At 42.5% G+C, this 17,777-nt stretch overlaps 1 protein-coding gene across 1 annotated transcript; it reads right to left on the bottom strand.

Moving 5' to 3' along the window:
• Positions 1-12,321: 12,321 nt before the first annotated feature.
• On the bottom strand, positions 12,322-14,967 carry LOC132874206 (uncharacterized). The gene is made up of 4 exons (XM_060910195.1): positions 14,119-14,967; positions 13,799-13,954; positions 12,913-13,005; positions 12,322-12,677 (listed from the first exon to the last, which is right to left on the bottom strand). The coding sequence occupies exons 1-4, from the start codon at positions 14,965-14,967 to the stop codon at positions 12,360-12,362; spliced, it is 1,416 nt and encodes a 471-aa protein (XP_060766178.1). The 3' UTR covers positions 12,322-12,359.
• Between the last annotated feature and the right edge of the window lie 2,810 nt (positions 14,968-17,777).

Genomic DNA, 17,777 nt, shown 5'->3' with positions numbered 1-17,777 from the left:
CTTCAAATAAAGTCATAAAGTATGATAACATACAGTAAACAAACTAAAAATGCACCTTAATAAACGTGTGCTAAGGAGATGCTCTCCCGTGCTGCTTGTTGGGGAAGATAGAGGCTGTGGCACGGCAGTAGGCCTATAATGATTTAGCATGCCTAGTACACAACTCTCGATATGGCATTAAATATTCTCACAACACTTATAGGCTAAAACGATTAAGAAACTTTATATAAGTTCATAATTACACCAGTAACACCACACATTGGCGTGCATATGTACAAACCTGTCTGAGACACCCGTCTTCAACTTGGATACCTTCTTCTCTCTCCTCTTCCTCTTGATGGTAGGCAATTATCCAACTTCCGGCGAGTGCAGCATCATTAGATGCACCACCTACCTTAGGGGAGTCTGTACCACGGGCGATTGCTCTAAGACAACGAGGGAGGCTCAGCCTCCTCTAAAAATTCTGGATCTGAAATAGCAATGTTATAAGTTATAACATTGCTATTTCAGATCCAGAATCATAAAAATATATGTGCTCAACCCAACTACAGTGCGAAATCATCCCGTTATAACTTTCCCCAGTTCGCCTAATGTGTGTGTGAGTTTTTCCCCCTCGTGACAGCGCGATGCAGCCCAGCCTCAGTGGACTTCAATGGCATTTGGGAGCTATGCGCTTTTCAATCTCAAAATGCAAGACGATTATTGGACAAATACTGCGAAAATGCCTGCCTACGGACTCCGAGCCTCACAGTGGGAGGGACATGGCAGTTTCCGCGAGGAGACTGGTGACAGCGGCCGGATATTTTCTTTGATTGACAGCTCGTTTCAAATATAGACAGGCAGCGGTGGATTTCAGTTCAGTCCCATGCGGATTCGCAAGTGCTGTGGTGTATTGTAAGAGATCAGCTTACATTTCGATTTCATTCATTACATACGGTTTCTACCAGCTTTTTTAGTTTGTATATATTTTCATTGTAAATAAAGTGTAAATATAGTGTTGTCAAGTTTGCTATCTTAGTTCCAGAAATTTCGTTTATTTGAGTGACTGAACTTGAACTTGAGGGGGCTAGTCAGCTAGCAAGAAAGCTGCGCACGGATGCCAAGCATTGCTGATTTAATTTTGGCGAAGCCATTTGCCAGTCTTCCTTTCGAGGAAAAAATTAAAATTAAAGAGCAGGGTAGACCAACGCCTCAAATTGACTTGGTGAAAATGGTAGGGAATAATACTCGTTCCTTTCAGCTCTCCTGGTACGAGAAAGTGAATTGGCTAACAGCAAGTGACCCACATCAACAACAGTAAATAGGCTACTTTAGTAATATGTCATGGATGGACCAAAAATATAGAATCTATTTAAAATGTTTATGCTGAGTATATTATATTGGAATATATATTTTTCTGGATATGAATTAAACACAGCTACAATTTGGAAAACATTTTTAAACAAAAACACAGCCGAGAACATTTCACACTACAGACCTGGATTAAAAGTGACGGGTTATCAAAATTGTCAATAAAACATTTCTCAGTCAAAATAAGTAAAATATAGGGAAAGTGTCATTGAATGAAATGTGTGGCACCCAGCTCTATGTTTGGCTCCCCAAGGTCAGTGCTTGTGCCTATTCCAGAACACTCTGCTGGTACTGCTGAGGTTCCTGATAAAGAGCTGCTTTCAATAATGATCAATTTTTAAACAACATGCCACATGCCACAATTTTAAAATATAAAATGTTAAAACATACCCCCCCCAACACCACCATCATGTATATTGGACAGTAGGCTAATGGGCCAAAAGAACCTGTTATTTCACAGTTTGTGACCCTGCCAGCAATCAGCCAGATCAGAGGCAAGAGTATGGGCAAAATTGATGTGTTTTTTCTTTTAAAATCTGGAAATATCGTAACCGACCAGCCGCCACTGGTCTGTACAGAAGGGAACACCGCTCTGTCTGTTTAGCCGTGTGTAAGGTGTAATTGATCGATCGCAAGTGGTTGGCATGACTCAATGGGTAGCCTAGATTTTTTTCTAGTGTGAGAAATCGGAGGTATGGCATGTGAGCGTGTGAAGACAATCAAATGCGTGTGTCTCACGCTCATTGCGTGAGAGTTGGCAGCCCAGGTATTGGCTTTTGTACTGTTATCAGCAGCCTGGGCCTGACAACTGGAAGTTCCCAACTGTGCAGTGGATTGTGGGATATGTGAAAGGGGCAAATATTAAGATATCATAGCCTATATGCAATAGACTAACTTTTCAACTACAGTTCACATACTGTCAGTTCGGAGTATAATTTCATATATTCATGACTGTTGTTTGTTAATTCTTTTTGGGATGCTGAAAACTGGTTATGGCAGTGCAAGTTCTTTGTACCAGTTAAGGATTTCTGACCAGTGATTGAGGCAGCTCACAAGGCACTTGGCCATTTGAAAACATGAGCAACATACAACAAGGTTTGTTGATAACATTATTTGGGATTACTTATTTGTTGCCTATCCTAACATTTTTTTTAAATTCACATTTCCAGTTTGATCTCTTTGAGATAAAAAATGGATCATTAACCTGACCAATTTCTACACATCTGACATGACCAGACTAACTGGGCTGTGTTGGCATTTGATAAGTTTGCTTATGTCACCTTTGCTTAGCTTATCTTTTCATCAGTACCTTGATTACCTTATTTTTGCTCTTTGCAGATATGCAAGTCTTACGTCGGTGTACCAGAGAAGGTGGTGGACAAGTTCATAAAGTTGTGCTTCCAGTACCAGGTAGACAAGCCACAGTTGGCTCAGCCACCCTTGTGATTTTATGGAATGTGGTGTGAAGGAAATTTAGTGCATGAACTATTCTCTGTGTTTCTGTGTGTTGAGCTCAAGTGGCCTAGTGTACTGAGAAAAGTTGTTTTTCCACATGCTGTAATTGCCTTTCTGTGCCCTTGGCTGGTGATAAGCAGGGTGTCTGAGTTCCTGCACATCCCAGAGCATGCCAGGTGCACGCTTTAACAAAGCTTCATAGAAAATCTCGAGCCAATCACGTGAAGACACGAGCAGTAAGTGAATGCCTTTAGAGTAGAATAGATAACAGCCACTAAAACACAACTCAGAGTGCGCGTACTCTCGGCATCACTGAAGTGGTGTCTTTTTTTCTTTCCTATTTTATATCTCTGTTTTATATGATCTACTATAATAAATAACTGAAAAGACAACTGCTAAGCATTCTGAAGTGTTCATTAGAAGTTTCCATTACAGTAGTCAGGTACTTGCATGTATAGACTAGTGGATGCCTTTTCTGTCAATTTTTATTCTATTAATATTCTTGCCCTTGCTTAATGGATAGGAGCATAGTAGCCTTTGACTCTTGCATGGCAGCTTTAATGGATACATACCGTAGGTTTGAGAAATTCTACACTCAAAATAATTTGTTGGGGGAACATAAAAAAATTATGGAAAGTATTTCCACCCAATTACAACACGCTAATTTAGCAAGAAATGGTTTTGTTGAGCGACATAAATATAAACATGCTGGATCAACATAATGGGTTTGTGTTACTGTGACTACATTAGAAGGGCTAAATCCAACATAGTTTTTGAAGGTTATTTCAACCTAATTAGAAAGGGTTAATCCATCATAACTTTTACATGTTAGTTCAACATGTTTAATTTAACAGTGGGTGACCCAATTTAATGGGGTAGGACCAACTACAGTGGGGTAAGAAAGTATTTAGTCAACCACTAATTGTGCAAGTTCTCCCACTTAAAAGGAAGAGAGAGGCCTGTATTTTTTTTATCATAGGTATACCTCAACTGTGACACAAACTCGTCTTGTCTCGTCTTCTTCCGCTTTATCCGGGACCGGGTCGTGGAGGCAGCAGTCTAAGCAGGGAAGCCCAAACTTCCCTTTCCCCAGACACCTCGGCCAGCTCCTCGGGAAGAACACCGAGGCGTTCCCAGGCCAGCCGAGAGACATAGTCCCTCCAGCGTGTCCTGGGTCTTCCCCGGGGCCTCCCCCCAGGGGGACATGTCTGGAACACCTCCCCAGGGAGGCGTCCAGGAGGCATCCGAAAAAGATGCCCGAGCCACCTCAGCTGATTCCTCTCGATGTGGAGGAGCAACGGCTCTACTCCGAGCTCCTCCCGAGTGACTGTGCTTCTCACCCTATCTCTAAGGGAGCGCCCAGCCACCCTGCAAAGGAAACTCATTTTGGCCGCTTGTATCCGCGATCTTGTTCTTTCGGTCATTACCCAAAGTTCATGACCATAGGTGAGAGTCGGAACGTAGATCGACCAGTAAATTGAGAGCTTCGCCTTTTGGCTCAGTTCCTTCTTCACCACGACGGACCGGTAAAGCGACCGCATCACTGCGGAGGCTGCACCGATCCGCCTGTCGATCTCACGCTCCATCCTTCCCTCACTCATGAACAAGATCCCGAGATACTTAAACTCCTCCACTTGAGGCAGGACTTCTCCACCAACCTGGAGAGGACAAGCCACCCTTTTCCGGTCGAGAACCATGGCCTCGGACTTGGAGGTGCTGATTCTCATCCCAGCCGCTTCACACTCAACTGCAAACCGCCCCAGTGCATGCTGAAGGTCCTGGTTTGAAGAAGCCAACAGGACAACATCATCCGCAAAAAGCAGAGATGAAATCCTGTGGTTCCCAAACAGGATTCCTTCCGGCCCCTGGCTGCGCCTAGAAATTCTGTCCATAAAAATTATGAACAGAACCGGTGACAAAGGGCAGCCCTGCCGGAGTCCAACATGCACTGGGAACAGGTCTAACTTACTGCTGGCAATGCGAACCAGACTCCTGCTCCGTTTGTACAGGGACCAGACAGCCCTTAGCAAAGAGCCCTGAACCTCATATTCCCGAAGCACCCCCTATGGAATACCATGGGGGACATGGTCGAATGCCTTCTCCAGATCCACAAAGCACATGTGGACTGGTTGGGCAAACTCCCATGAACCCTCGAGCACCCTGTGAAGGGTATAGAGCTGGTCCAGTGTTCCACAACCAGGATGAAAACCGCATTGTTCCTCCTGGATCCGAGGTTCGACTATTGGTCGAATTCTCCTCCCCAGTACCCTGGAGTAAACCTTCCCTGGGAGGCTGAGAAGTGTGATTCCCCTATCATTGGAGCACACTCTCCGGTCCCCTTTCGTAAAAAGAGGGACCACCACCCCAGTCTGCCACTCCAGAGGCACTGTCCCTGACCGCCACGCGATGTTGCAGAGGCGTGTCAACCAAGACAGCCCTACAACATCCAGAGACTTGAGATACTCAGGGCGGATCTCATCCACCCCCGGTGCCTTGCCACCGAGGAGCTTGCAAACCACCTCAGTGACTTCGGCTTGGGTAATGGACAAGTCCACCTCTGAGTCATCAGCCTCAGTCTCCTCAGTGGAAGACATGATGGTGGGATTGAGGATATCCTCAAAGTATTCCTTCCACCGCCCGACAATGTCCCCAGTCAAGGTCAACAGCTCCCCACCCACACTGTAAACAGTGTTGGCAGAGTACTGCTTCCCCCTCCTGAGGCGCTGGACGGTTTGCCAGAATTTCTTCAAGGCTGACCGATAGTCCTTCTCCATGGCCTCCCCCAACTCCTCCCAGTTCCGATTTTTTGCCTCCGCAACTGCCCAAGCTGCAGCACGCCTGGCCTGCTGATACCCGTCAGCTGCCTCAGGAGTCCTGGAGGTCAACATGGCCCGATAGGACTCCTTCTTCAGCTTGATGGCATCCCTTACTTCTGGTGTCCACCACCGGGTTCAGGGATTGCCACCACAACAGGCACCGGAGACCTTGCGGCCACAGCTCCGAACAGCTGCGTCCACAATGGAGGTAGAGAACATGGTCCACTCAGACTCAATGTCCCCTGCCTCCCTCGGAAGCTGGGAAAAGCTGTCCCGGAGGTGGGAGTTAAAGACCTCCCCAACAGAGTGCTCGGCCAGATGTTCCCAGCAGACCCTCACCATACGTTTGGGCCTGCCAGGTCTGTCCAGCTTCCTCCTCCACCAGCAGATCCAACTCACCACCAGGTGGTGATCAGTTGACAGCTCAGCCCCTCTCTTCACCCGAGTGTCCAAGACATAGGGCCGGAGATCAGATGAAACGACTACAAAGTTTATCTTTTTTTTTTTTTTTTTTTTATTTGTCTTTTTTCACAGACAGCAAAAACAAAATTTAACATTTGCATCATTGCAAATTCAAAAGTCTTGTATCAATAAGCAGTAGCTCTCTGTTCTTTTACAGTATGAACATTCACAAAACAGACATAGAAAAACTTACATCAACAAACAAACAAATTATAAAAAAAAAAAAACCACGAACAAAACAAAACAAGTGCCTACAAACGTAAATAACAATTAACATTGACCTCTACTCATACAGAACAGGATACATATATACAATTACACAGTCATGTTCTCTATATAGCTCAAAAAAGGCCCCCAGATCTGGTTAAATAGTTCTTCTTTGCCCCTGACATTGAAAGTAACACGCTCATATAAGGCGATTTTTGTCAGTAGCTCAGTCCATTCCTTAAATGAGCAAGATGTGGATGATTTCCAGTGTCTTAGAATAATACGGCATCCTGATACAGTTGCCAAGCGTACCCACAACTTGTATCTTTTGGTTATATTTATGTTTTCTGGTAGCAAACCAAAAATACATAAATCCGGTGACATAGTAAGATCACATTGAAGAATAGAACTTAAAAGATTCACAATCCCATTCCAGAGATCAATATTCTTTTCACATTCATACAGCATATGAATCAAAGTCCCAGTATCTTTCTGGCATTTCCAACATGTATCATTATCCATTAGTTTCAGTTTGGCTAGTTTACTCGGGGTCCAATATTTTCTGTGGAGCAATTTGTACTGAATGAGCTGAGATTGTGTTTCCTGTGAGCAAGTATACCAAGACTCAACCAACCATTTCCATGTATCTTCTAAAATTGGAATGCCTAAATCTCTTTCCCAACACAACCTCAATCCCTCTAATTTGGGGGTTCGTGCCTCTCTGATAAGATGGTAGAAAGTAGATGCTTTTTTAAAACCAGGTTTCATTAATACCTCCTGAAAGCCAGATGGCGGGTCTGGGGCAGATTTCAATTTAGCTCTAATACAATGTGAAAGTTGTAAATACTTCCAATATTCTTTTTGATCCAGGTTAAATTCTTGTTTGATTTCAATAAATGATTTAATACCCTTGTCAGTAAAAATGTCCCCCAATAGATTTATACCAGACTTGGACCACGTTTCCCACATAAATGTTTTTTTATCAATTAGCAATTTTTTATTGAACCAAATTGACGCTTTGGATGAAAGAAAAGGACAAATATTAATAAGTTGATAAGCCCTTGACCATGTTTCTTGTGCAAAAGCTAAAACGGGGTCATCAAAGGGTGTTCGCCTACCATTCTGGGTGAGAAAGGCCTCTAATGTAGTCGGGGCCACAAGCCCTTCCTCCATGTTTACCCATGAAGGCCTCTGATTTGGAAATGTATAGAGCTTATACATCTTCGCTAATTGAGAGAGAGAGAATGCATAGTGGTACCAGTCCATCTTAGACAGGGCCAAACCGCCCCTTATTTTGGCAGCATACAGTTTAGACCTGCTAAACGCCGGTTTTTTGCCTACCCATACAAAGTCTTCCACAATATTGTTGTAAAGTTTAAACAGGCCTTGTGGAAAGGTCAAAGGTAGCATATACATAATATACTGAATCTTGGGGGAAATAATCATCTTAACTAAGTTAATTCTGCCTAATAAAGAAAGATTAATTTTTGACCAATTCTGCAGAAGAGCTTTAATATTTTGTATAACAGGATTGATATTTACCTGCATTATTTTATCTAAGCCAGGGGTTAATTTAATCCCCAGGTAGGTCATACCCATAGGCATCCATTTAAATTGCCATGGGCCCCTAATGGCAGGGGGACACATTTTGGAAAGAGGCATAGCCTCTGACTTTGTCCAATTAATGGTATAACCAGATATCTCAGAAAATGAGTCAATTATTGAGGACATAGCCTGTACCGCCACGTCAGGATTACTTGAGATCAAAAGAATGTCATCAGCGTACAAAAAGAGTTTTTGTTCTTCTCGCCCCACATTTACGCCTTGGATATGTTTGCAATCACGTAATGCGATTGCAAGGGGTTCAAGAAACAAAGCAAAAATCAGTGGCGATAAAGGTGAGCCTTGTCTAGTACCTCGACTGAGATTAAAGGATGGTGACATTATCCCGTTCGTAAGAACCGTAGCCATAGGATCAGTGTATACTAACTCCAACCACTGCATAAAAGACTGTCCAAACCCAAATTTTCTTAAAGTGTAAAATAGAAAGGCATATTCTACTTTATCGAATGCCTTCTGGGCATCTAGGGAGAAAGCAACAACAGGATCTGGGTCATTCCTGCATTTCCAAATTGACTACAAAGTTTATCATTGACCTCCGACCTAAGGTATCCTGGTGCCACGTGCACTTATGGACACCCCTATGCTCGAACATGGTGTTCGTTATGGACAAACCATGACTTACACAGAAGTCCAATAACAAAACACCACTCGGGTTCAGATTGGGGAGGCCATTCCTCCCAACCACGCCCCTTCAGGTGTCACTGTCGTCGCCCACATGAGCATTGAAGTCCCCAGTAGCACAATGGAGTCCCCAGTCTGAGCACCCCTCAGTACCTCTCCCAGGGACTCCAAGAAGGCCGGATACTCTATACTGCTATTTGGGCCATAGGCACAAACAACAGCAAGAGCCCTCTCCCCAATCCGAAGGCGCAGAGAGGCAACCCTCTCGTTCATTGGGGTAAACTCCAACACATGGCGGCTGAGCTGGGGAGCTATAAGCAAGCCCACACCAGCCCGCCGCCGCTCACCACGGGCGACTCCAGAGAAGTGGTGAGTCCAGCCCCTCTCGAGGAGCTGGGTTCCAGAGCCCAAGCTGTGCGTGGAGGTGAGCCCGACTATCTCTAGCCGGTACCTCTCAACCTCCCACACAAGCTCAGGCTCTTTCCCCCCCAGCGAAGTGACATTCCATGTCCCAACAGCCAGCCGCTGTGTCCGGGGATCAGGTCGTCGAGGCCCCTGCCTTCGACTGCCACCCAATCCACACTGCACCAGTCCCCTACTGCTACCTCTGTGGGTGGTGAACCCACAGGAGGTGACACAAACTAGAAAAGAAAAAAATAGAAAATCACATTGCAAACAAATTCTTTAAAAAAAATCAGACAAACTATTGTGGTCAATAAATATTTGGTCAAAAACAAAAGTTTATCTTAATACTTTTTTATATACCCTTTGTTGTTTCCTGTCAGTCTTCACAAGGTTTTCACACACTAGTGTTGGTATTTTGGCCCATTTCTACATGCAGATTTCCTCAAGAGCAGTGATGTTTTGGGGCTGTCGCTGGGCAACATTGACCTTCAACTTCCTCCAAAGACTTTCAATGGTGTTGACATCTGAGGACTGGTTAGGCCACTCCAGGACCTTCAAATGCTTCCTCCAAAACCACTCCATCATTGCCCGGGCAGTGTGTTTGGAATGATCGTCATCTTGACAGACCCATCCACGTTCCATATTCAATGCCTTTGCTGATATAAGGAAGGTTTTACTCAAAACCTCTGAATACATGACCCCATTCATTTTTTACTTTACACGGATCAGTCATCCTGGTCCCTTTGCAGAAAAACAGCCCCAGAACATGAGGCTTCCTCCCCCATGCTTCACAGTAGGTATGTTTTTTTGGATACAACTCAGAATTATTTCTCCTCCAAACACAAGTTGGGTTGTTTAATAAAAAGCATTTTTTTTTACCAAAAAGCTCTACTTTGGTTTCATCCGACCATGAAATTCTCCCAATCCTCTTTTGGATTATCTAAATGAAAACAACCCAACTCGTGTTTGGAGAAAGCATGCCGAGTTGCATTCAAAAAACACTATACAGACTGTGAAGCATGGGAGAGGAAACAGCATGCGTTGGATCTGCTTTTCTGCAAAGGGACCAGGATGACTGATCCATGTAAAGAATGAATGGGGCCATGTATCAAGAGATTTTGGGTAAAAACATCCTTAAATCAGCAAAGGCATTGAATATGGAATGTGGCTGGGTGTGTCAATATGACAATGATCCCAAACACACTGCCCAGGCAGTGATGGAGTGGTTTAGTAATCAGCATTTGAAGGTCCTGGAGTGGCCTAACCAGTCTTCAGATCTCAACATCATCGAAAGTCTTTGGAGGAAGTTGAAGGTCCATGTTGCCCAGTGACAGCCCCAAAACATCACTGCTCTTCAGGAGATCTGCATGTTGAAATGAACCAAAATACCAACAATAGTGTGTGAAAACCTTGTGAAGACTTACAGAAAACATTTCAACATTGTCATTATCAACAAAGGGTATATAACAAAGTATTAAGATGAACTTTTGTTTTCGACCAAATACTTATTGACCACCATAGTGGTCAATAAATTCTTTAAAAATCAATGTGATTTTCTGATTTTTTCTTTTCTAGTTTGTCTCTCGCAGTTGAGGTATACCTATGATAAAAATTACAGGCCTCTCTTCTTTTTAAGTGGGAGAACTTGCACAAATAGTGGTTGACTAAATACTTTCTTACCCCACTGTATACAGGTATTTAAAATAACACACTCAAGTTTTTTTTTTCTTCAAAATCAGCGTGTTGTAATTGGATGGAAATACTTTCCATATTTTTATGTTCCTCTCACATTTTTTTTCCATTTCAGTTGATATCAAATAAGAAAATAAAAACATCCAAGACTGTCATCTACCAATCCTGAAGAATGGTGCTCTAAAATCTCTTTCAGGGCAGCTTTCACCATTTCTTCAGTAAATGCATTGCTCTAGCACTGTTATTTTAGCCTGGTAAACCGCCTTCATAATTCTTCACTGCGTTCAGTACTCAGTCTGGCTCTGCTACATAGGGAAGCGTTTTTCTTACTGGAGGCGTGGACTCTGCTGAAATTTAAAATGACTGGATCTGCCTTTACCCAACCGTTACAGTCTAGTCGTGACGTATACAATGGGCCGGTTTGTGAAGTAAGTTATGACTCTCTCCTGAAATTTTGTAGGCAGTTAACGATCCATTGCCACGCCCTCTTTTCACTGATTGGCCCAGCAGGATTCCTACTGGAGAATAATCATCTTAATGCAGCAGCACCAGAATGAGTACTGAACGCAGTGAAGAATTACGAAGGCGGTTTACCAGGCTACTGTTATTTGGTGGCGCAACTCAACTTGAATTTTTGAGTTCATGGATTAAAAGATGAAATTGAAGCTGTTGGAAATAAATGAGCCATGTGTAAGTTTATGGCATTTCTGCCAGACTTTGAAACCTTCAAGAGACCCTTGTTTTGTTATTCAATAAAATGTTGCTGATGGAAACTTGCTTTATGTCTTTGTGTTGAATCATATGATTTGGGGGGCATTAAATTCAGTTTCGTTACTGTACTAATTCAAATCTTCGGATGCAGACATACACATGTTTGTTCTAAGTTCGGTCCATTGTGGCTTCAGCAGGACCAGCTACAAATAAAGTTGCTCATTACACATGGAAAAAATAGGTGCCTTTATTTTTTTTATTACACCTTGTAACATGTGGGAAGACATTGAAGACCTTGTAACATGTGGGAAGACCTTGTAACATGTTGGAACGGTTAGAATTGTCATCTAGAATATCTTTTAACATGAAAAAGAAATTACATGGTGGGCTAGAGGGCCTTGTGAGCACTTGGAGTCAATCTTTCAGAAGTCCCCCCCAAAAAAAACAACAAAAAAAACCGCACACATTATCAAGGCAAAGACATAAAAATACAACACAAGGTCATGCAGTCAAAACATGACAACGATTTACCAAACAATTTAGCAAAAAACGTGACATAATAAAGAGGATGCCTCTTCAAGTGCAAATTTAAGTGCACGCTCATTTTCAAAAATTAAGCAAAAAAAAAAAACCACTCCAAAACCAACTGTGTTTGTATGTAATGAAGGGTAGCTGAGATTAAGCGCAAAAAGTAATAAACCAAACAGCACAGCAATTGCCAACATCCTCTGGCATCAAGCTCACGCACAAAAAAGCACACATAATCAAGGCAATGACAATAGCATACAGAACGCAAGTGAAAGTCCAAAACATGAAGGTGTTCATCACCAGTGCAAAAACGGTGGCGTAATAATGAGGATGCCTCTTAAAGTGAAAATTCAAGTGTGCATATTTTCAAAAATGAAGGAGAAAAAAAATGTTAGAGGAGTAAAAAAAAAAAAAGTGTTGGTATGTAATGCAACACGTTACATCTGTGGGCATGTAACGCTAACTGTATGCAAGTAATCCTACAAAATTTTAACGTGCAAGTAGGGTTTTCAGCACCTGTAGTTTCTTGGACAATTTCTGTCCATCAAGTCCCATGATAAGTTTTTGAAGTGCTTCGAAAGTGTACTTCCACTCTGCAGGGTAGCTCAAATTAAGTGCGTAAACTAAAGGGAATAGCATCGCTATAGCCACGGGTACGTTACCAAGCTCGTTGAGGACTTCTACTCCCTCCAAAATGATGATGACATCAGCTGGACCATCATCAAGCTCTGCACCTTGTCTGCGAATCACAAGTACACCAAAGACCGTCTCCATTTCAGCTTGACCGCCAGCATCAACATCACAGTCCTGAAAAAAGTAAATAAAACTATAAATATCATACAGATTAAATAATGGGGCACATAGCTGTACATTTGCACAACAGTAGGCAAAATGGATTCACAATCAGTGTTGCTTCCTAATCACACAAGCTGATTTCACAGAAGTATGATTAAACTTACAATAGCAATGCATTATTATGGTGTTTCCTTTTTTGAGCAGTGCATAAGGTAAGAATTAAATAATTGAAAGGCAAGTTACATACCAGGCGTTCTTTCACCAGTTTGTCCGGCTCCTCATTCAGGTAGACCATCAGCGCCTTGAGGATGCACTCTCTTTTCACATCAATGTTGTCAGTCTGAGTATGTGGGCCACATAATGTGTGCCAGGAAACAAAAATGTGGGAGACTAAATGTCACACACATGCCACATTAAAGAAACGACACATTTTTTTCTTCCAAATGTAACCAGTGGAGGAAATCAGTGGCAGTGGAGTGGTACGGTTCGGCACTGCAAGGTACGGCACAGCTTTGTCACTTTTCCACTAGCCCCTAGTACCTGGTACTATTGTGGTACCTGCTAAGCCCTGGTTCCAAATGAGATGAAGCGATACTAAAATGTGAGGTCATACAACTGCCTTCCACTGATTGGTCAAAGCACCTTCACAATTGCAAGCCAACGTCAGACATGAGAATCAAACCTAGCAATTAACTGTAGAGACTGTTGTTATTCCTTTACTTGAACTAAATTAAAGAAACTGCAGTGTATAACAGCAGCTATGGTCCGTAAATTAGGTGCAGAGAGTGGATTCAGAGCTGACAGGAGGATTGAAATTAGAGTGAGACAATGCCATACCACGATCCCCCCCGCTACGACCCCACCCCCACTGCAGAGAAACTATAGAACTCAGCTGTGCGTAACATTTACGGAGTCGTGCCATGCTGTGAAAGTCTAGTGGAAAAGCGGCATAGCTTGGATTGTTAAGGGATTAAGTTATTTGAGTTCACTTTATCAAATCAAATCAAGTCGGAATTATCATTAAATCATTTTTAGAGATGTCCAAGATATACTTCTCCCTTCTCCCATTACATTTCCTCTTAAAATGTCAAAATTACAGTGATGTGTTTGGCAGCATGTCCCCATTGTTTTACCTGTGTCACGGGTATCAGAATCCTCTTTATCCTTTGTCCCAGAGCATCACCCTTCTTGCCAAAGACCTGGAGCAGTTTTGCCGAGTGACCATCCAGCTCAGAGAAGAACTTCGGCAGCAAACTAACAGTAGTTATTCTCTTGAACTCAGCACTTAACTTGAAAAAGGATACAGAGAAATATCAATACATTAATTTAACAATCATAATTTTCCACCAAATCTTGATACAACAGCAATTACTATTATTGCAAAGCAGAAATAACGGCAAAAATTGTTTCTAAACAATTTTTGAATTTTAAAAAACAACATGCTCATATTTACCTCGCACATATTGAAAAGAGCTGGCCATCTGGTTTTAAAAACTGCAATCATGGGGGCATCTCGAATAATCTCTTGCCTTCTATGAGCAAAGGTCTTGGTCATCATTGCTGCCACTGTGTCCTCATTGTTCTTTTTCTTTGCTTCCAAAACAAGGGTCTCCTTTATCTTTTCAAGTGTCTCTGCAGATTCACCTGATGGGTAGGAAGGGCAGTAATTGACCTCAGCTTTTCTGGGTTTCTTCACACCAGAAGCAGGACTGGTCTTCTCTTTGTTAAAGGAATTTATTTCAACCTCTGGGCATCCAAGCCGCTTGAGCTTCCTTGTGTAGTTGGCAAGTTTGTACTTTAAACTAACTTTCCAGCCAGCATGTCCAGTGGCAGATCCTAGTTCTCTTAAACATGGATGTGATGACACAAGGGCTTCTGTTACATCTTCAAACTCACCATCAGTTGGGTACACTTTGTACTGCACAATTGCTTCAGCCAAACCATCAAGAATGGCAGTTTTAAGTCTAATGTCAGGGTCGAGCAAAGTTCCAGTTGCTTTGAATGCAGCATTGGCTTTTTCCAGTTGCAGCTCACAATCATATGGGAATTTGGGAACATGAAACACAAGAGGCCATCCAGATGATCTTGAGGCGGCAGACTCTGGAGATGTCAAAATATCGGTGTCAAGTGAGGCACATGAAAGTGATGAGTCATCACTACAGCATGATGTAGCAGGAGTGGAGTGGGGATGGTGTGGAGTGCAAGGCAGACCAGAATCAAAGATTAGCTTTATGGTACTTTTGTCCTCGATCTCTGATACAGAAGTCAAGTTAGTAAATTCATTGCCAAACTCCACATCCATGAATTGAAGCCTGAAGTCAGACTGGACTCCACACTGCCTCTTAATGTGCTCAACAAGTTCAGGAACAGTCGCTGGAAGCCCATTTGGCAAGATCAGTCTCTGGGAATTGTTTTCCCCGAATATAATTCTAAGTGTTACTGCAACAGCCATTTCACATCACTCTGAAAATCAGACAAAAACATTTCATGCATCAATCATAAAATATGGGGAAACCATCAATTAATTTGTAATTATGCAATTAAAAAGTCACATAAGGTAAATATTAAACACACTACCAGCCACAGTCCCGCGTGCACACACACACCACTGTTAATTGATATGTACATTTTAATGTTAACACACCTTAAATACTTATGTGTCTTTTGAGAACCACCATTCTCATAGATCCAACATGGTAATCTGCCAGAGGGTAGTCATCTGCCAGATTACTAAACTCAATCAGATCTGTCTCATTGGTTGGACATGCCATGAGCTCGAAGGCTCTGTGGTGCTCACTATACAACCCAGAAAGTCTCTTGACTGCAAAAACTAGTCTCTCTTGTATGACAAACATGTGATCAATCTGTCTGAACTCAGGTAGCCAACTTGTAGACCCATGAGCTACAATCATGCCCTTTCTGAAACGCACACCATTGGTTAACACAGATTTAGTCATGTGTACCTCTCTAGTGCCAAGAAACATCTGCTCAATTTTCTCCATGATTTCATTTTTTAGAACATCAACAGGAAGAGTTGAGACACCTGTGATCTCAAAAGCAGGTTTTTCAAAACTTGATGCTCTCATGTGATATATCATGAGCTGGTGCTTGACAGCTAGCATGAGGGGCACATTTCTGAAGCAATTTGAATGTCTAATGACCTGCTGAAAGAAACTGTGCTTTGCCTCGAATCGCATAGTCCAGAGACTAACAAGAGGACCAAACTTCCTGATGAGTACAGGATAGTGCTCCATGAAATGATGCTTGGGTAAAAGCTGCACATGAGGAAAGAGTTCTTGGTATTGTTAGGGTTTTGCTGGGATTCAAACCTGGTTCACTGGTGTGATAATCCAGCAAACCCCCACTAGGCCACCAGGGGGATGACTCAAATGCAGAGGCGTGAGGCGGAAGTAGAAAAAGTATCAAAAGGTTTATTTATACTATATACACTATATACAATCCAGGGCAAAACAAAACAAAACAAAAAAAAACCCCAAAGAGTATAATCCAACACTGGGAAGACAAAGGGAAAAATAAAATATCCAAAAGTTCAAAGTCCAAAAAGGAAAAGGCAAAAATGCAAAAGCTCAGAAGATCCAAAAACACAGTCACTACTAAATCCAAAAGAAAAGCAAAGTGCAAAACAAAGAACACAGTACAGAGGAAACTGGAGATAAACATAGCACAAAGACTCCGTGACAAGAGGACTGAACTCAGGGGGTATAAATACACAAACTAAATTGAACACAGGTGAAGATAATCAGGACTAAACAGGCAATTAACACAAACACAAAACACAGGAACAGTGGCGGCCTCTAGAGGCCAAAATAAACATAACATGAAAAGGAAATAACAGCGGCCTCTAGAGGCCAAAACAGTCCTAGTCCTAACAGGTATCTTTTGCGATGCTCTGAAATTTTGCACTCAAGGTAAGCAATGGATTCCTCAGTGTGTATTGGAGCAACCAAAAGCTCGACAACATCTTTTAGATCCATTAGAATTTGCCAAGCCTTTTCACCCTCTGGCACCAGATGCCCAATGATCAATGGGAGGAATCTTAGCAGGGCCCAGTTCTCATGGGCATTCCCCCCAATTGTTTTAGAGAATGTGTGTGGAATTGCATGAGGTTTGTTTGTCTTGTCTGACCACTTGTACGGAAAACCAAGGATGGATTTGTTGAGATGCTCAAGACTAAAATATTTCTTGGATATCAACACTGACAAACAGTGTGCAAGCTCCACAGGCACAACACCCTCTAACACATCATGCATGATATCTGGGGGGTAACCTGAGAGAACATTGAAGTGAGCAAGGTTTTTAGTTAATACACATGGTCCTTTGACACCCAGACAACTTGACCCATCCTTCTGGGCAGAGCCCACATGTGTTTCATGTGGCTCTTTGGTTCTTGGAATGAATGAACCTGATCTCACATCTTGTGTTTGGATCTCTTTTCGTGTTGCAGTGCAGAATCGGCATATGTGCCCTGCCATAAAGCTTTCATTAAAACCAGCAATACTGTGTGCACCGAGATTATCAACAAGAACTACTAGAACTGTGCCTTTAACGCACCTACCGAGCAAAGAAACAAAAATTCCATCTTCCTCAAGGCTTTTTAAATCCTGAAGAAGTGGTTGCAAGACTTGGTCATAACCATACTTCTTCATGTCATCAGATTTGCTCAAGAGTGCCAAGTAAATTGAAGAAAGTACTGAATGAGAACCCGGAGGCAAGTTACTGAGAGTCCAATAGATTCCACAGAGCTTGTGTTTTCGGCGAGAAGTACCCAAAGGATTGCATACTTTGAAGTCATCTATGTACAATGTGAGCAAAATCCTCACCTCATCCCCTGCAAGGAAACTGTTTTCCTTAAAGTGAGACCCATCCTGAAATGACTTATAAGTATGCTGTTCTCCAGTTATTTCATTACTCTGAAAGGCTCTGTGGTTCTCAATCTTATTAGCAACATCCTTCCTATCTAAGAGCTGTTGCAAACTCTTCAGTATAGGCACATACTGGCAGCTTTTATTTTCCTTTTCATCAAGTACATACCCAATTGGCTCAATGACATTAAAGTTTGCTCTGTAAAACTTGTTGCAGAGATATGATGTG

This window comes from Neoarius graeffei, chromosome 26 (genome assembly GCF_027579695.1).
Source record: "Neoarius graeffei isolate fNeoGra1 chromosome 26, fNeoGra1.pri, whole genome shotgun sequence".
NCBI lineage: Eukaryota > Metazoa > Chordata > Actinopteri > Siluriformes > Ariidae > Neoarius > Neoarius graeffei.
Note: the sequence above shows the minus strand (reverse complement) of the source record. Positions and strands in the feature narration are given on the sequence as shown.

Excerpts from the sequence above, each read along its gene's own strand:
- LOC132874206 (XM_060910195.1), bottom strand. The coding sequence starts at position 14,967 with ATGGATGTGGAGTTTGGCAATGAATTTACTAACTTGACTTCTGTATCA. Across the intron at positions 13,006-13,798 it reads TTCTGATACCCGTGACACAG|ACTGACAACATTGATGTGAA; the intron begins GTAAAACAATGG and ends CCACATACTCAG. Across the intron at positions 12,678-12,912 it reads AACTGGTGAAAGAACGCCTG|GACTGTGATGTTGATGCTGG; the intron begins GTATGTAACTTG and ends TACTTTTTTCAG.